The 20929-nt window shown below is 34.2% G+C and overlaps 2 protein-coding genes across 3 annotated transcripts; one reads left to right on the plus strand and one right to left on the minus strand.

The window, feature by feature from the left end:
• Positions 1-325: 325 nt before the first annotated feature.
• Positions 326-5923, plus strand: LOC110641487 (GATA transcription factor 28). Of its 2 annotated transcripts, XM_021793221.2 has the most exons (8): positions 326-483; positions 915-1177; positions 2129-2212; positions 2313-2446; positions 3445-3567; positions 4146-4251; positions 4355-4426; positions 5513-5923. In XM_021793221.2, exons 2-8 carry the CDS (start codon positions 920-922, stop codon positions 5609-5611), a joined length of 876 nt encoding a protein of 291 aa, XP_021648913.2. In that variant the 5' UTR covers positions 326-483; positions 915-919; the 3' UTR covers positions 5612-5923. The 2 variants fall into 2 exon arrangements, with proteins under 2 accessions (XP_021648913.2, XP_021648912.2); XM_021793220.2 differs by having other exon boundaries at positions 465-1177.
• Positions 5924-6420: 497 nt separating this feature from the next.
• Positions 6421-16530, minus strand: LOC110641488 (dynamin-related protein 3A). The gene is made up of 20 exons (XM_058133224.1): positions 15979-16530; positions 15235-15517; positions 15133-15161; positions 14930-15031; positions 13963-14031; positions 13809-13868; positions 13421-13534; positions 12375-12423; positions 12106-12215; positions 10871-10963; positions 10656-10748; positions 10433-10570; positions 9561-9674; positions 9298-9393; positions 9127-9169; positions 8680-8831; positions 8402-8548; positions 7962-8014; positions 7756-7855; positions 6421-7234 (listed from the first exon to the last, which is right to left on the minus strand). Exons 1-20 carry the CDS (start codon positions 16357-16359, stop codon positions 6956-6958), a joined length of 2505 nt encoding a protein of 834 aa, XP_057989207.1. The 5' UTR covers positions 16360-16530; the 3' UTR covers positions 6421-6955.
• Positions 16531-20929: the final 4399 nt, after the last annotated feature.

A 20929-nucleotide genomic window follows, 5' to 3' on the forward strand; every position in this document is an offset into this window, starting at 1 on the left:
AAAATAATTTAAAATTAAATTTAATAAATTTTAATTATAAAAATATTAAAATAATTTTTTAAATTACTGCTGCAATAATTTTGATCTTAAATCAGATAATAAGAAATTTCCTGCTGCAATAAGCATTTATAAAAATAAATAAATAAATACAGATATTATTTTAGCAATATTTGGAGTATGACCAATCATATCTTGCCACGCGTCACAGGAGATCCAATGAAACCTCAAAGAAGGAAGGTCCCAATGGTAATTTTAAGAAATTCTACCTTTGTCGCCTGAAATTACACCACTCGTGAATCGCGTCCCTTGTTGCAGTGGCGTGGCAATAGGAAGTGGCAGCCAATCCCGTGGCACAATCCGTAATTAATACACATTTCCAGGGCCCATTTCCCAACCCTCTTCGTTCTTCTTTTCACCGCCGCTTCCTTCCTATTTCCTCTCTTTTGACCCATCATAGACATCCCTTTCTCTTCCCAAATTTAGGTCTCTCTCTCCCTTTTAATCTCTTCATGTTTCACACTGAAGAAACAGGAAAAATTAAATTGTCATCTTCTGTTTGACATTTGTTATTATTAATTTAATTGTAATTAATCATCTTCTGTTGATCTTTTTTATTGGGTTGTAATTTTTTTTTTAGGTTTTCGCTTTCTTTCCCTCTTTTCTTTTCTGGGATTTTTGTTTTCTGTTTCCTAAGCTGAAAAAGTTTTGAGCTTTTGATTTTGAGGGCATTTTAAAGGTTTTTTCTTTGTTAATGCTGTTATAAGATTTTAGTTTCTTTGTTTTTGGATATTTTTGGGGTAGTTTTAGCGTTTTTTTTTTTTTGTTATTGGGATTTTGTTATACTATGTCAATAGAGCTGTTAGTATAATGAAAAATGCCCAATTCAAATACACAACTACCAATATACACTGCAGAACCAATGAACACGCAGACCCAGTTGGAAGGAGAAGATGAAGATATAGCTGGAGGTGGTGAGGAATCCATAGACAACCCTAACATCCACTATGAAAACGTCACTGGAAACGGAGGTGGTGTAGATGATGTCCCCCCTAGTGTTATTCGCGTTACTGGTGGACCAGATTATCCCTTGGTCCCTGTAAATGGTGGCGATGCTGACCAGCTCACCCTGTCTTTTCAGGGTGAGGTATATGTGTTTGATGCTGTTTCCCCAGATAAGGTAAGTGTGGTGTTGGTTGAATTGTGCTTTTTTTTTATTATTATTATTATGTTTATGCTGCTGAATTTTGCTTCTGGGTTTTGGTTAATTAATTGTATGAATTCTGCCGCGTTTTTGTTCTTAATTACTGGTTGAGCCTAAATATGTTTCATTTTTTCATTCATGCTTAGTGAAAGAAAGTTGGCTTTTGAATTTAGGATTGGATTGAGTTGCCTTACTAAACAATGTTTTGTCCAATTGTTTTATTTTTGGTGGTAGACAGTTTTGGTTAGCATTTTGAATCATACCTGTACTTGTTCACCTGAAACTGAACGTGTTTGACTTTTCCTTCTTCTTTGTGAGTTGTATTCTCAACGGGTGTTTGTAATTCGATGACATTTCTGAAGAGTTCTAGTATTCCCACCTGGGTTTTGGTTCAAGATCTGAGGTGGGCATTGTTCTTAATTTGTCATATTTCAGTAATTTTTTGTGAGACAAATTTTAGTACTTGATGCTGTTTAACCATATGACTTTCGGTTGCTTATTCAAATTATTAATGTTTCCTCGGTTTCATGCATAACTACCAGACAGTTGAGTTTTCACCATTTTCTTTCATTCTGGCTAATTGTTTCAACTAAAAATGATTTTTTTTTCTCAATTTCTAATAATTTTATGTGTAATTTAGCATTTCTCTTCTTCAAGAACCTCCTATTAGTTGTAAAAATTCATGTTCATGTTAGTGACTAGTGAGTTTTGAAGGAGTTGTACGAATGTTGGATAATCATGAGTATGAAGGTGTTGGTTTTATGTTTTCAATAAGTGTGTTTTAGTGTTTAAATTTGTTATGTTGCATTTCAATCTTGTGATTGCAGAATGAGAGTAGTTTTTGTTTCCAAAATCTCTGTTCTTTTTATTTCAAGTGGGTTTGTTATTCTAATTAAATTTGAGTTTTTTGTATTATGGTTTTGGCAGGTGCAGGCAGTGCTGTTACTTCTAGGTGGATATGAAATCCCTTCTGGCATTCCCACCACTGGGACAGCCCCTCACAACTTTAGGGTATTTGATCATTCTAGTAATGCAAACTTTCTTACAATGATATCTTTTAGGCATTATTCCTATCTTAGTACATTTACTTGCTATGATTAATTTCTCCTAGGGTCCAAGTGACTTGTGTGAAAGGTCATTTCAGCCTCAGAGGGCAGCTTCTTTACGTCGGTTCAGGGAGAAGAGAAAGGAGCGTTGTTTTGATAAGAAAATCCGTTACACTGTCCGGAAAGAAGTTGCACTTAGGTATTCTAAAAATTCATTTACTTTTGTATTTCCTTTTGCATGGATGTGAGAGGATTGCTTGTTCTAAACAGAATTTATGGTTGCTGGAAGTTGAAATTACATGGTTCGATAAAATATGTTATGCCTCAACTTTCTGTTACTATCCTTTTTTGCAAAGTTAAATATCATTGCACTTTTTCTTTTCTCTTTTCCTTTCTTCTCCTAAAGGCAAATTTTAGATTAGAGAAGTTAATATTCTAGTTTGATAGGTGATTAGAATTCTAGTGCTTCAATCATCCTTTTCTTAAGTATTTTATAATTTGAGATCAATGTGGTGTGTCTTCTGGGAAGCATCATTTGATAGTTGCAGAAAAGAAGTTTGGACGGGATGGTTTAATTAATGATTAGTCCTTCTCAAAAGCTATCCTGTCAAATGTACTCCATTATGGTTAAATTAAATACTCACTATAGCTGTTGTAAAATTAGCAACTTTCTTAATCCTTGTTGCTTTTTCCTTTAATAGTTGCATATGTTATAAGCAAAAATTGCCATATATCCTTTTGAACACAGAAAGAGCAAATGGTGTGAGTTTAGGATGATAATAGTACTCTTTCCCATGATTTTCTTCAATTTCTGACAAATATAACCACATTTGGGTTACTTTAGCCATTTATTAAGGGTCCTAGCCGTGTTAATTTTGAGATTTTTAAACTGTGGATGAGTTGGGCATTTTTTCATGAATATCTTTAATTAATTGTTTAGGTAGAAAGAAAGTTTTCAACTCATGAAGAGAAATTGCTAACCTTTTTTTTTTCTTCTTTCTAGAGATGATTTATATCTAGTACGTGTGGATTGGTGTACAAGTTATTGATCAGACAGCATATTAGCTTGAAGATACCAATAAAAGCTGCCATATTTTTTTCTTAATTTCTATTCCTTCATTTACTAACCTAGTGTGCTTTTCCCAACTGCCTGTCAATATGTTTATATTTTGACATATCCTTTGCTACTATTTTCAGGATGCAGCGTAAGAAGGGACAATTTACTTCATCCAAGGCTAGTTCTGACGAAGCAGGCTCAGCTTCTTCTGGCTGGAGTGCAACTCAGGGTTCTGGACAAGATGACAACATGCTAGAAACTTCGTGAGTGTTAATTTGTTCCTTCAAATTCCAATCTCCATCTATTTCTGTTTCATAACGGTGATATGATAGTAGTTTATGCTTGCCTTTTGAGCAGCTACTATATCTCGGTTGAAAACATTAATTGCAAGCCTGTATCACAGAACTACCTATTTTGTCTTTTCAACAGGGAGTGGGGCTATTTGCAACCCATATGTCAAATGCCACAGCCTCATAAATGTTGTTACACTGAGTCGTCAAAATTGCTCTCATCAAATATCACTTTTTTTTTCCCATTGTTTGAATTGTTTGCCCCATCCTCTCTCTCTCTCTCTCTCTCTCTCTCTCTCTCTGAGTCTTACTGTTGCTGCCTTGTTTTGAACAAAAAAATCTTTATCTATTTGCTTTTTTATTTTACAAAAAAAAAAAAAAAAATCATACATCAGCCTGCAATAAGCAATGTAAAACTAGTGGATGCAAAAGAAAACTAAATTTGAAATCAAGTGATTCTTAGGAGAAAAAAAAAAAACACTAAAATAGCCACATCCTTGAACTGGAATGGTGAATATCCTTCCTTATAAGACTTCTGGTGGTTTGTGCAGATGCACTCATTGTGGAACCAGTTCAAAGTCAACTCCATTGATGCGTCGTGGGCCAGCAGGTCCAAGAACCCTTTGTAATGCGTGTGGGCTCAAGTGGGCTAACAAGGTTGGTAGAATTATGAATTTGGTAGTAACTTCTGTTCTAATCTAATGAAATAATTGGTTGAACTTATTTAAGTCATCTCATTAGGAATGATTGCATGTTGCAGGGAATCTTGAGAGACCTTTCCAAGGTGTCAAGCTTAGCTATTCAAGGTCCTCCTGCAAAGCCAACTGAACAGGTACATACCTTGTGAGAATAACAATTTTATTCTTTTTTTATTGAATTATATTGTGCTCCCTTAATGTTCACAAATGTAATTAGTAGATATTCAGGCTTTGGAGTTTTATTTGCATTAAAATATTAGGCCGTTTTTAATTGCGGATTAGGAAGTTAGGTGGAAGACTCAAATGTGACAGGTGCACATTTGCAGTTGAACAACAAAGTATCCCACTTGCCCTAAATCTGATAATGTTAGTGGATCTCTCACTTTACCCACAAAGCAACCTATCCATCTGAACAGATTCACTGTCAAGCTCTTGCCTTTTCTCTCTTATCTTCTTTTCCTGTGTCATTTCGTTTCACTCTCTTCATTGTCTTTTGCAATTTTCTTTAAATATAAATGTTAATATTTAAATCAGACAGTGATCTTCCTTCATATGGCTGTGAATCCAACTGTCTTAGAATCTTTCAAACAGACAAAATGACAGAAGCAGAGCAATTTGTACATAGTCTAAATCAAATAAAATCCTAATCACTATCCTGTTAACATTTGCTGTCATCCATGGCCCCTTGCTAACATTTACAGCTTTTATCCCAATTTTGGGGAATTTAAGTTTTCATTAAATAAATAACTTAGATGAAGATAGATGGAGTTTGAGAGAAAATTTGTAGTTAGAAGTTTTGACCATGGTGGACTCACCATGGACCTAAAGAGTTGTAATGGGCATGTATTTGTCGGGTAGTTCATTGAGAGAGATCCGTATGCAAGGATTTTGTTGGTATAGGAGGGGATGGTGGCTTGAGTGGATGGTTATGGATAAGCAGGTAGGCCATCAACTGATTTTCCATCAGGTAATGATGCTTATCTGAGGGGTATTGGATTTGAGCGATCATATTCTCCTAAGTTGCAGGTTTTAATTGTAATTAGAAAGTTGGGATTGTTGTCATATCATGTGTTACAAGGTTGAAACTTCAGAGACCTCTAATGTTTTTCCCCGTGGGGAAGATGCATACCATTTTTTTCACTTTTTTATTCACCCTTTACTATTTTTCTTTGTGTATCACTCCTTTATGGCAGTTAAATTGTATTCTTTCTTCTCCGCAGAGCGGAGGTGAAGCTAATGGCCTGGAAGTTGTAACCATGGCAGCAGATATAGTCACATCTTCTAACGGCAATAATTCAACTTTGACTGCTGAAACATGATTTGATAATTGCATCCATTGCAGCAAATGCGATTTCATGAGTCCCAGATTTGAACGTGCAAGCGGATAAGATGATTACCTTGCAGCAAGTGACATTCAGACATTTGAAAACAGATTCACAGCCTGTGTAATAACTTTCTGCTTTGCTTCAACCAACTGTACATATAATTAGGAGCCTCTTGTCATAATATACAATATGTAAACTGTTTCGAAGCATTTGTGCACATAAGCTTCGAATAGAAGATAAAATGTAACCTTTTGGTTTCTCTTACAAAGTTATTCAAGCTGAAAACAGGCAGCAAGGTTCTTGGTATTCTTTCCTCCTCCTTGCAGAAGTTGTTTGGTGGGTAATATTTATCTCTACTTTATAAGCATCCTGAAACTATGATTGAATAAACATAGGATTGTATTGTGAAATTTAATAATTTCGTACTCTAATAAAGCTCAAACGCATTAAACTGACCAAGCCTGTGGCCAATGATCAAGAATAGACCTGGCCAGCGGACTGTCTCCGGTTTGGTTACTAAATTCGTTTTAATTATTTTATCAATTTAAAAAAAAAATGGAATTGAATTTTTAGGAAACCTTTTTTTTTTCGGGGTCTAGTCCACTAGTCCAAATTCAGAGCTCAGTATCTGATTCATATTCGGTCCAAACCAAACAAGTTCATACTCAAAATCAAACCAAATTAAATTTCAATTCGATTTGATTTTATCTCATTATTGAGTTCAATTGAATTAATCATAATAAGTTATTCGGTTATTTGATTTTAACTGTTCACTTCAATTCAAACCGATCAAATGCTCAACCTTTGCAGAATAACTCACTTTTTATTTTACCGAGTGCTGAAAAAAACTGAAGAATGTTCACAGCCAACAGTGTATGGACATTGTTACTTCAATTACATCGTGAATCAGATAGTGGAAAAAAAAGGATAACACCACCACTCTCTTAAGGTTAATACTAAATGATGGTGATGACGAGGAGCACAATAACCAATGATCCCAACAGGAATTAGGAAAACGCCGTACAGTAAAACAAATCTAAAAAGAGAACTTAATTTCCTCAAACACGTATATTTTAGAGCTCTTACTGCTTCTAATCGCCCAAAAAAACGGTGGATTATTGGCTCGCTATTATTCTTGCTGAAGCCTCGTAAAAAAAATATGCAATTATAACCTATGCTATATCACAAAAACTAAAAGACATGGAGTAATGCACAACTTCTGGTCCGCACATGTCAATCACATCCCTGGGCCAACCAAATTTCAACATTCTGAGAAGAGTAGCTTCAGAATCAAATGAATATAGTATGTCTGGACGCCGATATGCTCATTCAAATGGCTTAGAAATCTATTGTTGGATTGAGACCAGGTATGTGAAGTCGTCCACTTCCGTTAGAATCTGCATTAGCATAAAAATGGGACTGTAGCTCCCCTGAGTGCGATGACTTGCGGGACTTGGGGTTCTTAGGGGAAGCTGAGTAGTCACTGGAACCACTACTCATAGAATACATTGATGAAGTTGGCAGTCCATGAATCTTTGGCAAGCCAGTTGGATCAGAGCCCAAACTGTATCCCCCCCTTTCAACTGTTTCAGCTTCCAATGGCAATTCATCCAATGTCTATTAAGAAAAGAATCAAAAAAATATGTTAAGCATTCTTCGGCTTATTACCTTTGCAATTCCAGAAGCAGCTACAGAACCTGAAAACAATAGTAAAAAAATCCAAGAGCATATCTACATCCAACGAACAGAACTCAAGAGTCATGCTCGGTACTATGGTTAATAAATGAATGTCCAAAAAGGATTCAGAATGGGATGCCAAGAATAAAAGGAAGCCTCCATCATTCACACATAGCAGGATGCTGAGTTCAAAAAAGGATAAGGTGAGGATCCTAATATTACCTTTATATGACCAAACTTGATTTCTTTGCCTACCAGTCATTCGTATTAAGGTGGTTACATTTGCGTGCATAGCGCATGCATATGAGCATGTGAAAGCACATAACTAGGTTATTATATATTCCAAGTCCCAAAACAACAAAACCTTATACCCAAAAGTTGAGCACAACTAAAGAAATCAAAATAGAGATTGACAATCTAAATCTGAATAATCTATGCTAATTAAAGAAGGAGAAACCCACCCTAAAAGCCTGTTGAAGAACTCGAAGTGTTTCTCGAGTCCGCTTTCTTCTCATGGATATCTCCTCAGGTTCCTGCAGCATCTCTTCAAACAGATTTTCTCTGTTCGGATGAGAGAGATTGCACAATCCAGAGTCAACATACAGCATAAACTATAAGTGCAGATATAATGAGACTGAATAAATCAGTACATGTAATCCCAGGTCACCTGTAAAGCTTTTTGATGAAGACGTTGTGCAGTTCACGCTTTGTATGGTTTACCTATAGAATTATAGAATGGCAACATCAGAACTATGACCAACAGGATGCTACCACGGACCACTATAAGGCCTACCATAAAAACATCAACAACAAATGCTTTTGGTGACAGTGACCTTATTGAAACAAAAGTGAGACCGAGTAATTCTATTGATATAAATTGAAGTTTAGTCACCATAATCAAATTTACCAGTAAGTTTAGAGAGAATGAGTTAAATTAAGCCTAAAAACTTGCAACATCAAGAGGGAGAAGCAATTTGGCATGTATAAAACATCAAAATTTCTGCATGTCAGAAACTCAACAGGAGAGAATCAAACAACAAAGAGATAAAAAAAAATAAAAATAAAAATAAAAAAGTACTAAGCATGTCTAAATGGCTTAATTATTACCAGAAAGTGCATAATTGCTTTCGGTACAGAGTCCTCAATGTTCTTCCGAACAATGTCATAGTATGATCTCAATAACAATTTAGTGACAGCAATTTCAATATTCTCTTGCTCTGAATGACTTTCTGCAGGTCTCAAGATGGTTGGAGGCTTTGAAAACATAAAAAAAGTCAGTTAGAAATTAGAATATATTTAAAATGATAATAAATAAAACAAAAATTCAAATGGATGCAGCTTGGTTAGTCAGCAATGAATTCCAGATAAGAAAGTCTAATTAACACCTCTCTTAAATGGATCATAGAAAAGCTTTGCTCCAAAGCATCCATGTTATGAACAGGTTCACTATGTAACTTTGTTGTTGAGCTTTCTTTTGCAGACATTCGGGAATTATCACTCCCCCCAAAAATTGATGAAATACCCCAACTTGCATTCCCTGAATGGTCATGAATTTTCAAAAATTTAGAACATCTTATAATATGATAATACTCAGAAGTAATTGCAAGAGCAATAATCAATAGCCACATTGCCAGTTTAACACACCTCAAGAAGGGAAAAGAGGGGGAAGAGGGGGTTTTTTTGTCGTGTGTGTGTGTGTGTGTGTGTGTGTGTGTGTGTTTGTTTAGGGGAGGGAGGGGGGGTGGTGGGGGTGCGGGGCGCCCGGGGGTGGGGTTGTGCATGAAATATTTGCAGGTATATTTCTTGAAAAATTTTCTCAAATAGAAAATTACCAAGGGGTGCAACCTTTTCAAAATCTGCTGTAGGTCGAACTCCCTGCAGATCACACAAATGAAAACGCAAAAAACAATGGTAAATAAACCAGATCAGCTGCAGTAAAGAATAAACTAAAGTTAAGAAAACAAGAATGGCCAGAAAAAAGTACGTAAGCAAAATTTTCATGCCTGGTCAGCCACCACTCCATTTACTTGTCTTGCAAGAATTGCCCGAGACTTAAGGGTCCTCTCTGATGCTGGTGCCTTATCAGTCTCTACACCATCCTACTTAACAAAAGAGTGAAAAGAAGAAACAGACCCAAAAGAAAACATAACAATGATCAAAACAAGAACACTTAAAACCCAAAAGAAAACGTAACAATGATCAAAACAAGAACACTAGAAAAACAAGACAATGGTAATAATTTTATCTTATAGAGTCAGACAAATACCCTTTGTCTCATTGGAAGAGGAAAAGCCCTAGAAGACTTGACCTGTTGCAAAGCAATTTCCACAGCCTTACTCCCACCAATAAAATTGGGGTGTGAGGTGTTTATATAATCCATCTGCAAAAGAATTTAAAATTCCCATATGAACAGTTCAGAACAGTTACGTAGTACACAATCCAGAGAAAACAACTAAAAGGAAAAGGAAAAGGACAAGGAAAAACATCTGGAAGTACAAGGGGATATCAATAACTATGTTCTAGAAAAAAAAAAACTAAATATTCTTCTGAAACTAGTTTTCTTAAAATGATAATCATCTTGTGGTTGCAACGAAGTTGGTTGTAGCTTCAAGGCCTGAAAGCAGTAACAAGTAAAATAAAAAAGGGAAAGAAAGCTTAGAGGTAGGATCATGCCTACACCTTCGTTCCAAACATCATGTTTTGACATGACTCTAACTTGATAATGGCCTCTTTGGTAGTTTGCTAAAAAATGGCAATTTCAAACTTTCAGCTGTAACAATAGTCAAGAGTATCGGTTTGACATTAAACATTGACATGACTGATGATGATGGAAGGATGGCAGACAAGACATAGAAACAGCCGCTAAAGCCCATATCAATTTACAATCGTAAGTAATAACCAGAGGTCTGAAACAATGTTCAACAGGCATTGATCTCACCACAAAAAGAACTTTATAAGAAAAAACAAAAAAAGCCAATCTATCATTCTGTATTATAACTATTAACTATTCAATATTTAAGAAAATTTGATAGTATAAAAGAACCAGTTGTGGAAGAAAACAAGTTAATATAGCAAGTGAATCTTAAGGGAAGAAGAGGAAATATAGCATTACCAATATATTTTTGGATATAATATTACCTCCATTTCAACAATGTGGCCAATCATTGTCTCTGATGGTTCAAGACCATCTCGCAAAAAGTTTCCAATAACTTCATCCATACGCTTTCTCAGAACAGGAAATCTTTGCAGTTCATTTACTAGACAGCGATGGCTAATCTGGAGTAAAAGAGATTTTATATTTTTTTATTTGAGATGCAAATATGCAAATGATAGTGCTGATCGACCACAAATACAAACATACCTTTATTAGTTCATCATATATGAACCTAGCACACTGGAGGCTTGGATCTAATAATCGTGCTATCTGCCTTCGAACGAGAACTTCAAATGGCACCTATATAAATTTAAATCAGAAAAAAAAATAATAAAAATTACACTCCTTAAGAGAAGAGAAGTGTAAACCAAATGTAACAATAACGGGTTAAAAAAGGCGGGACGAAAAAAATCAAAACCTACTTCTGGTACAAATAGTGCAGATCTAGGACCAGTTGCATTCTGAATGGCAGTTCGAATGTCATCATCAGTCAAGTCCTCACATGGATCAACCTCCTGCCATAAGTAAATTATCCCATATCAGATTTCAAAATATCACAAGTCATGTACCAACAAAGTCCATCCCATAATTAACAAAGGGTTTTTGCCCAGCTGCACATGCAGGACACAACTAAATTTCATCTACTACGCTAATGCCAGTCACACAAACTTCGCATTGCTCAAAACAAAAGAAAAAACATTTAGAGAAAAAATATATATATATCCAATTCAAGGGTTTAATAAAGGGGAGAAATAAAAAGCCACATGAAAGACTTTAAATTTCTTCCTCACTATCACTTTGAATTCTACTCTCTCTCTCCCCCTCTCTCACACACACAATTGTTGATGTACTGTAAGATCCATGCATGCTGCTTTTACACATGATAAATACCACAAAAAAAAAAAAAACACCAAAACAATGAAATAGTAAGACCATTACCAAAGGAGTTATTCATGTGCAATTTTTTGAAAGATTAAATTTCATTTACATTCTGGCCTACTTCACACATTATACTTGGTGCTTTCCATGTGACACTGCCCTTCCTTTGCTTTTCTCACTTTTAACAAAGATAACAGAAACTGCAAATATAAAACCAACATCCAACAATGAACTTGCATATTTACACCTAAAAGACATCATTAATCTTTGGTAATCTTGCAGCAAAGAGAGAAGGGAGAAAATATAGGAAAAATGTGACTGCAAAAAAGTGTAAATGAAACCTAAGTATGCAATAAATCAATCTTAAACCATTCAGTCACAAATCTAGGCAATTTCAAAGTAATCCAATAGATTTTAAGGCAAAAAAGTTGAAAAGGACAGAATATAAACTTATAAGACATATATTTACATTCTCAAACAAAATTATAAATAGCCATGTCCCTGTCAACAAAATTTTTTTACATTTTAGGCACCCATGTTCATAAATCTAAAATGTCATTTGGTTGCTAAGAAATTAGTGAAGAATAGAACTGCCAAACCTAAAACCTGTAAGATTAAGAGTGATTTATAATCTGCCTATTCAACCTTTCATGAAGCAACCAAATGGACCATTGCCTCAACAATCAGGGGATTTTAAGCACATATGTGCACTTAATGCAACAAAGCTGATAAAATAAACAGCAATCACCAAGTGCTTGTAAAATGTCAATATTCTCACCTCCAAACTCTTCACAAAGATAGATTGAAATATATAGTGAATACGTGCTCCACCAGACAGCTCAGATGTTGACATTTGTTCATTTTTGCCCTCTACCATTGAAGAAAATGCTGTATTCAACAAGAAAATTGTACAATTAGAGATCGCTGTATTCAACAAGAAAATTGTACAATTAGAGATCTAACTGCATATCAAGATGACAAAATATATTTCCTGAAGATGTAATTCAATTTAGCCAAACAGAACAGGGTAGGAATGGTGAGACTTACCCTCGGAATATTTTGAAAGAATGTTTAGGAGAAGGGCTCCCTGACCAGCCTATCATTTACAAAAGGTTATATGAGAAGCAATTAGCAAAAGCATGAAGACAACATCAGCAAGGAAGCAAACCCTTCCTTAAATAAGTAGAATAAGCACAATATAAGTAATGAAATGCAAATTAATTATGGACATCAACGACAGTCAACATAGAAAATTATGTTGAATTTGAATCACCATTTATCCAGATTGAATGATCATATAGTTACTATAGCAAGAGAACAGATCACAACTTGATGATCGATGGGTTGATTGTTATGCCAATTGCCAAGTACAAACCTATCCTTATGTCTAAAAATTATATACCACATTAAAATTGAATTTGGCTTAACTTGAGGTACAATTATCAAATCCAGAAGACGTCCAGGGCCAGACATGCATTTTGCAAAATGATTACTAGGTTGACTGTTATGCCAAATACAAACCTATCTCATATGAACCTGCCTAACTCCACCTCAAAAGCTAACTCACAAGGAAAGGTTCGCAAACCTATATATATAATATCTAAGACCTCCCTGCGGAACCGATGTTGGACACATCAGTCCCGACCCCTGTAGATTGAACATCCTCGTGAAGCAACCGGAGTCATGACTCGTTCACCCGACCTCTCCCGAAGAATGTTAAGGAACCTTTACACATGGCCTTGGCCTATTAATCGGTGCAAAGTGATGCTCTGATACTAAATGATCTGAACCTGCCTAACTTCACCTCAAAAGCTAACTCCCAAAGGGGGGTTTGCAAACCCATATATATAACACCCAAGACCTCCCTGCAGAACCAATGTGGGACACATCACTCTCCTCATGTCTATCACTCATATACCATTTAAAATTGAATTTGACTTAAATTAAGGTACAATTATCAAATCCATGAGACGTCCAGGGCCAGATGTACATTTTGAAAATTTCCATAGATTTCCTACTTATTTGAAGTGCCAAAGTGTCATATTCATGACCAAGTAACCTTATTAGATACAGATACTTTGATAAATACATACCTTTGATTCTGTGATTTCCCCATAGCTCGCGTGTTCCTTTGCAACAGAAACCAGTGCAGAACTTATGCGTGCCTTCAGCCCTGGCAGTATAGCTTTGATATGCTGCACCAGAACCTGAGGGGGAAAAGGTAACAAAATAAGGCTCAAAACAGTAGCCAGTACAGATTACCAAGAACATGTCAGATAATCATGTCACTCCATAAACAAGACTTAGTAGCAGGGAAATAAAAAAGTGCTCATAGCAATCGGATAGAGGCAGTAAATGAGGCAAGGAGAAGCACACAACAGTACCAGTAGCCAGTAGATGCAGAACAAGATGCATTTACTTTAAAAAAATTGATCATGTTCCTTAAAGTACTCGGGGTAATCCACTCTCCAAATGTCCTACCTGGTTCAACTTCTTTGCCAACTGAGGAATGCCACAACGATCAGCTAGGCCATTATACACCTACTCAGCAGTGTGCATTAAAAAAAATTAAAAACTTCCCCAACTGAAGTTTTACCTAATTAGGAATGACAATTATAAGATAGGACAGACATACTGGACGACTGCGGAAGAACTTCTCCTCAGCTGCAAGTGCATCCTTGATACTCCGATTTAGCATAATATCCTGCATTGAGTACAGCAATGAGAAATAATCAAAAGAGAGTTCTTCACCAATGATACCAGAAATCACTACATCCCTGGCAATTTGAAATGCACATTATGGAAAGTTAGCAATTTTGACCATCAAAATTAGCACTCCAACAAGCAAACAACCATGGGCAGAAAATCAAACAATCTCAAATCACAAAAATTTTAGATAATTTTGTTATTACTATAATACAAATTCTAGGATTTGCATTTATTTTATACTATTGAAGCAGTTAGATAACAGCTGAAATTAAGGTATCAACTTATAGGACACTAGAGAACCTGTGGTCACTTTCATTTTATTTTAGTCTGATCTTGCATATATTTAAACAAATAACCAATCACAAAAGGCGTTCATATTTTGAATAATTATATTTTTTCTCACGTTTCAATCTGTAAGCCCTATACACATTACCAAATTTCTAGACAAGGATGCTTTATGATGATCTGACATCTTTGAAACACATCCAAAGACAGGCATGCCACAAGAATACAATGTAGAACTAGTAATCAAAAGAAATTTAACCAAGATGAAATTCAAAATGGAAAGTCTGGTCTAGAGTAGCATCGCAAACTGTTATTCCGAATGATTATCGGCATTAGATACTACTTACAGCACTCAATCAACAAAATGCCAAAAATAAATGATCAACAAAGCAAAATTAAATGTTAGAAACACTTGTGCAAAACAAGAAAAGTATGTTGAGAAATAGAATCAAAAAGCGACAACAATAAATATTTTTGACCTTGACAAAGTATCATCTGAGTAATAATCTAAGAGGTGGTAGAAGTAAAAAGAAAATGAATGTCATCCTAAACCACTAAACAAGCAGAGTAAAAGAAGTAGCATTGTTCTTATAAATTTACACTGTTACCTCTTGACTTCGATTAACAACACCAACATAACCAAGTCGAAGGGGAATCACTTTTCCAAGCAACAGATTACGAGCATCAGTACCTCTGTCCATAATATCCAACTGAAATCAAAGATGGAAAATATTAAATCTCGCAAAAGAATTGCCAAGATAATGGAAATGTTAAGCCAATTAGAAAAAAGATACTTGAGTTGCCGCCTCACCTTTGTAATCACTCCAATGGTTCTATAACCTATCAACAGAAAGTTAGCGAGTGAGAGTTGGAAAGAAAAACCTTGGCATTGGATATCCAAAGTAAAACTTACCATCAGGATCAGCATTTCCAGCAATCTGAAGTGCATCTGAGTTTGCTAAATCTGAATTTGCTGGTGTAACAGCTAAAATCAGACAGCTTGGCTTCTTGATGTATGACATGATCATAGTTCTAATTCGTGCTTCAATATCAGTGGGTTGATCACCCACAGGAACCTTTGTGATACCAGGTAGATCAACAAGTGTGATATCAAGAACATTTGGTGAAAAAATCTTCAAGCGAATCTGCCTGTCTGAGACACCTTTGTTGTCCCCAGCTTCCTTAGCTGTCTCAGACTATAATGAATTCAACATTTTTGAACACTTAGAAGGACAAATCATTGATACTTAATTAAAAACTATTCAAACGTCCAATCTCTCCTCTTCTAAGACCTTCGCAGGACATTGTACAAATGAGTCCAATTTCAATTCAAACACAAAACAAATTATACATTCAATAAAAAAATTAGAAAAAAATAAAACCAAACCACGCAATAATTTGCAGCCCAAATTCATTGACTAAAATTTCAACTAACTTAGCCAGATAAGCAATGAAGCAAAACTTCAACTCACGGAAACCTAGTCAATTAGAATTTTTTTAGCAAACCCTCTCCAAAAGCCAAAATCTGTACTCCAAATACCTCTTCTAACAACATCACTTGAATCGCAATAGTAATAAGCTAGTCAGCTAGAATTCATACTACTGAATATTCCGAAAATAAAAGCAACAAAAACTACTCCTGTACGATAACACATACTTGAATTTCTCTGCGGATCTCGGAGAAATCATAGAAGCGTTTTCCAGGATGATGCAGGAACTCCCCCCACTCCTCCTCGGTGCCATCTGCCTTCCTCTTAGTCTGCAGCAGCTGCAAAACCAGCGGCCGTCGCGTGCAAATATCATTTCCCCGAGGCAAGAAATCCCTCCCGACAAGAGCTTCCAGCACGCTGGATTTCCCACTGCTCTGGCTCCCGACCACCGCCACCTGCGGCAGCTCAATCGTCGACTGGCTCCCGAGCTGCGCGAATATGTCCTGCAACTTGTTCACTATCGGGATCACTGAGGAGCCAAGGGGCGCAGCCTGTGATTGCTGCTGCGATTGTGCTGCCAAAGACGGCGATGCAGGTTCCTCTGCCATTGACGGATCCGATGGAAACCCTAGGGTTTTGGAACGATTTTAGAGAGAGAAATAGTAAAATAGCAAGGTTTATGTTTTTGAACTCTGTTTTAGAGAGAGAGAACGCTTGCGGAGGGATCTTGAACGGGTGATTAGAGACGGACTGAGGTCTGAACTCTGCACCTTTGAATTTTCATCATTGGTGTTTATATATTTTTTTAAATATATATTTTTTTAATTTTTTGGCCCACAGGATAGCTCGTTTGCTGCCGTGTTGGAAAAGGCTTGGCTTGCTGGACAAGGTGATTTTGTAGAGAAATTTTTGCATGCATTCGATCGTAAATTAATTTAATATATACATTATATATATAATATATATATAAATAAATTCACTATTATATATATATATATATATATATATTAATTAATAATAAATTATAATTTTAAATATATTTTATCATAGTTTATTATATTTAAATTAAATTTTGTAACTAACGGTAAAGTTTATTAAAATTCAGTTGCACAGTACATAAGCAAGTTAGTATTAGACCGTAATACTTTTTAGGCTCATTATTTAAATTAATTATGATTGTATTTTTTTATTTAAATTAATTTTAATAATTAAATAAATTTAAATTTTTTTAATTTTAGAAATTATATAAATTAAAAAATTTTACTTTAACAACTAATTTTTTACATATAAATCACATTAATTAATTAATTAAAATATAAATTTAACTAAATATGACGATTAAAAGCAGAAGTCTTCTCCACAAAATTTTAAAAACTAAGTAATTAATTTTAAAAAATAAATTAATGAATAAAAACTATGTACCAATCGATTTTTATTTAAAAAAAAATGTGCAATGCATTTCAATAGAAATTTTAATTTAATATTTCTTTTTAAAAAATAATTATAATGTTAAAACGAAATTTTAATTCTAATCTTATAAACATTCTTAAATTATGATATAATTATAATTAATATTATAAAAATATATATTGAAATATAACATTTGAAAAAAAATTGACTATAATAATAATATGTATTAAAATATAAAACCATTTGACAAAACATACATTATTAAATTATTTATTTTCAAAATTTTTGAATTATAAACATTTAAATTTAACATTAATTATAATTTATTTATTGTATAGAAAGTTTTAAAAAAATTTACTATACGAAGAAAATATATATCATTCAATTTATATATTTATATTATTTCAATTATTTTAATTAAATGACTAATAAAATAAAAATATTTTTTAAGTTTTTAATTTTTTTTTTTTTTGTCTTTTCTATAAAATTGTAATTCTATAAAGGACTTGATCAATATATGGACGCTCAGACATTTTAGGATGGGCACAGTCCAATCCAAGCTTCGTAATTGCAACTGCAGCTGATTTGGAGCATCCAGTGGATATTAATTTTTGATGAACTGTATGTTTTTTGGCAAAGTGGATTCTCCTTGCCTAGTGAGTAATATGGCAGGGCATGCTAGAACCTGGAAATGAGATGACCTTTTCCTTCACAATTAGCTCCAATATCATCACTTCCAAGCTGTATATGTCATTTGGTTTGGTTCCAGGTCCTGCATGTAGCTTAACTTAGTCAAATCCAGCAGCACTTCATCAAACGAATCAATCTCAAGATTCCCAGCAGCAAAAAATAAAATCTACAATTAATACATCAAACAAATCAATCACAGGACTCCTGATGTTGTAATCCGCAAGTGCACGGATCACAGTAGTATAGTTTTAAAAAAATGATATCGATTCCACAGGGAATTGTGCTTAAATTGGAAATAAAATGATAAGCTAATTAGAATGACAAAATTTAAAGATATTAAAAATAAAATTTGAAATTAAAATTTGTATTTGAGGAATTTAAACTAAATCAAACAATTAACTAGATTAATTAAACTAGATTACCAAAATTTAATTTGAAATTTCTATTTATGAAATTTGGAGGAGTTAAATCTAAATTCAATAAAAATTAAAGTGATTCTAGAGATTGGATTTTCTATATTGTTTGCATGTGGTTTATCCCTAATTTAGCCAAACACATGAGAATTGCAATTTTGAGGGAAATCAATTCTTAAATTTTTGAAACCTTTTTCAAGCATTTCAAAGTTGGTTTTCATTAAATCAAACCCTGTTTTCACAGTATTTCAAACCTAACAAAAACCCAATTAAAGCTCTAATTGATTTTGGAAAGTTTCCCTTAATCCTCTTAGCTTATCTCTAACACCAAGAAAATAAAGTTTATTGCAAGATTATCTATCCCTAATATTCACTTTTCAGTCCATCTATTAAGGATTAAAGCTTAACTTAATGAGGGCCCATTCATCAAGCAAGGCAACAAGCTCACAAGCAATAAATCAAAATGTAACAAACCTCATTTAAATGGCTAAATCAGTTCAAAACCACAATACAAAGCAATATTTACAAACCCATCTCTAGAATCTCAAACAACTACTCACTAATCATAGTTTCAAGACAAACCCAAATGTATAAATGAAGAAATAATGGAAATTTAAGTTAAGGAATAGAAAAACCCATAAGAATGGTGATGAATCTGCTGCTGGATGAGTGCAGAACGCCTCTGCTGCTGCTGCAGAAAATGGCTTCACGTGCTCCCTCTTTCTCTCTTTCTTTTCTTGCCAAAAATGCCTCTCTTCCTCCTTATGGAAAGAAAATGATAAAGGAGACTTTATATGGGTTAGGGTATGCCCTAGAATGGGTAAAAAGGTGAAAGATTCCAGAGAAAGTGAGGTATAAAATCAGAGTAACGAAAATGCCACGTCAGCCATTTCCAGTAAAAACGACATAAGCTGAGTCGGTTGTGTCGCCGGTTGTGTAACTCTCGGCCTGAATATCTGACGATCGACACAACTTGCGACATAAGCTAAATCGGTTGTGCTACAGGTTGTGTAACTCTCGGCCAATTTTTACTCAACTTCAAAAATTTTTGCAATTCAACTCTAATCTCCTCCAAATGGCTACTCTGATCAAAATACACCAAATTTCTCCAAATTTAACCTACAAAACAAATAAATTTCAAAAATTAGACTAAGAAGTATGAAAATTATAAAATTGACTAAATATATGCTAATATCTATAATAATAACTATGAATAAGGGTAAATTATGTGCAAAAATTATACCTAAATGATGATATAAAATGCATGCATCAAATTCCCCCATACTCAAACTCTTGCTTGTGCCCAAGCAAAATTTCATTAAAACTCATTTGGAGGAGAATAGAATCAGTCTTTGGAAACTTAAAAATCATTAATCCAAACCACCAACTTACCTCTAGCCACCAACATTCCAAGTTCCCACCAGCGAAGCACAAAGAATGAAGCAATCACTCTCAACAATTACAGAATAGCTAAGAATTAACCAATCAACCCAAGCAACAAATACTAACCAGCTACAAGAGTCAATTGTGCCAAAACAAACCTAAATGAAATAGATAGCCAATGTGTCTCAAATAGATGGTGAGTAATGTATGGAAGATTATATTGCCAAACCCATATGCAAGCATAAAAGATCTAACTCCACTAATGTAACAAGCATTTTTCAAAGAATCATTAGGTCTTTTTAAGGGTTGTAATGGGGTCAAATAGGGTAAAATTGTGGTTAACAAAGAAAGGGAATAAGGTAAACAAAATATGAGAATAATATTAATAATGAAACTCAAAGTGCATCTCTTTCTTTTTTTTTCTTTTTTTTTTTTTTCCATCAAGATGAAAGAAATTCACAATGAATCTCAAGTGCTATCACAATGATTATATAAAGGGACTACTTTTTACACTTTTTTTTCTCTTTTTTTTTTTATTTTGTATGTGTCCCTATTTCATGTCACACCCAAAATTACCTTTGGGATATTTTGGTGACCTCTTTTTTTTTTATCAACTTTTCACAATTACTCTAGCACTTTTCAAGATGTTTCAATCCTCCATGTTTTTTTTTATTATTATTATATTTTTTTATGCACTTAATTGCTAAAATATTATTCTCATAAATAGGTGGTAGTGTTTAGGTTTAATGGCTAGGTAAATGATTTGGGTTACAAAAAAATTAGGGAATTAAGGTTCAAGGGGTTTGCAAGGGTTGAAATGAAATTAAGGTAGGTTAAGGCTAAATGTGAGGTTTAAAATATGAAGGAATGCCTAAATCATATTCTTATCAAATGCAAGTTAAAAATTTCACTTTGAAAGATCTAAGATGCTTGTTCTAGGAATGGTGAGACGATAAGGACCATTTTCTTCCTTAAAGGCTTATTCAGACACTCAAAACTCAAAATAACTAAACAGAATCTGCATACCTAGATAAATATATTAATTTTCAGCTATTAAGTAAGAGAAAGAATAATGCTTAAGACTTTGTACCCAGCTGGAACTTTCATTCCACTAACCATCTAAAGGTAAGTTGGATTGCTTGAATAAGTGGTTTATGGAATTCAAAGACTGGTTTAAAAATTCAAAAATTTTAAATGAATTAATGAAATGCATGAATGTATAAATGTATAATCATCCTATATGTAACCTAGTATGCATAACTAAGTATATGAAGCTATATGC

This window comes from Hevea brasiliensis, chromosome 14 (genome assembly GCF_030052815.1).
Source record: "Hevea brasiliensis isolate MT/VB/25A 57/8 chromosome 14, ASM3005281v1, whole genome shotgun sequence".
NCBI classification, from domain to species: Eukaryota; Viridiplantae; Streptophyta; class Magnoliopsida; order Malpighiales; family Euphorbiaceae; genus Hevea; species Hevea brasiliensis.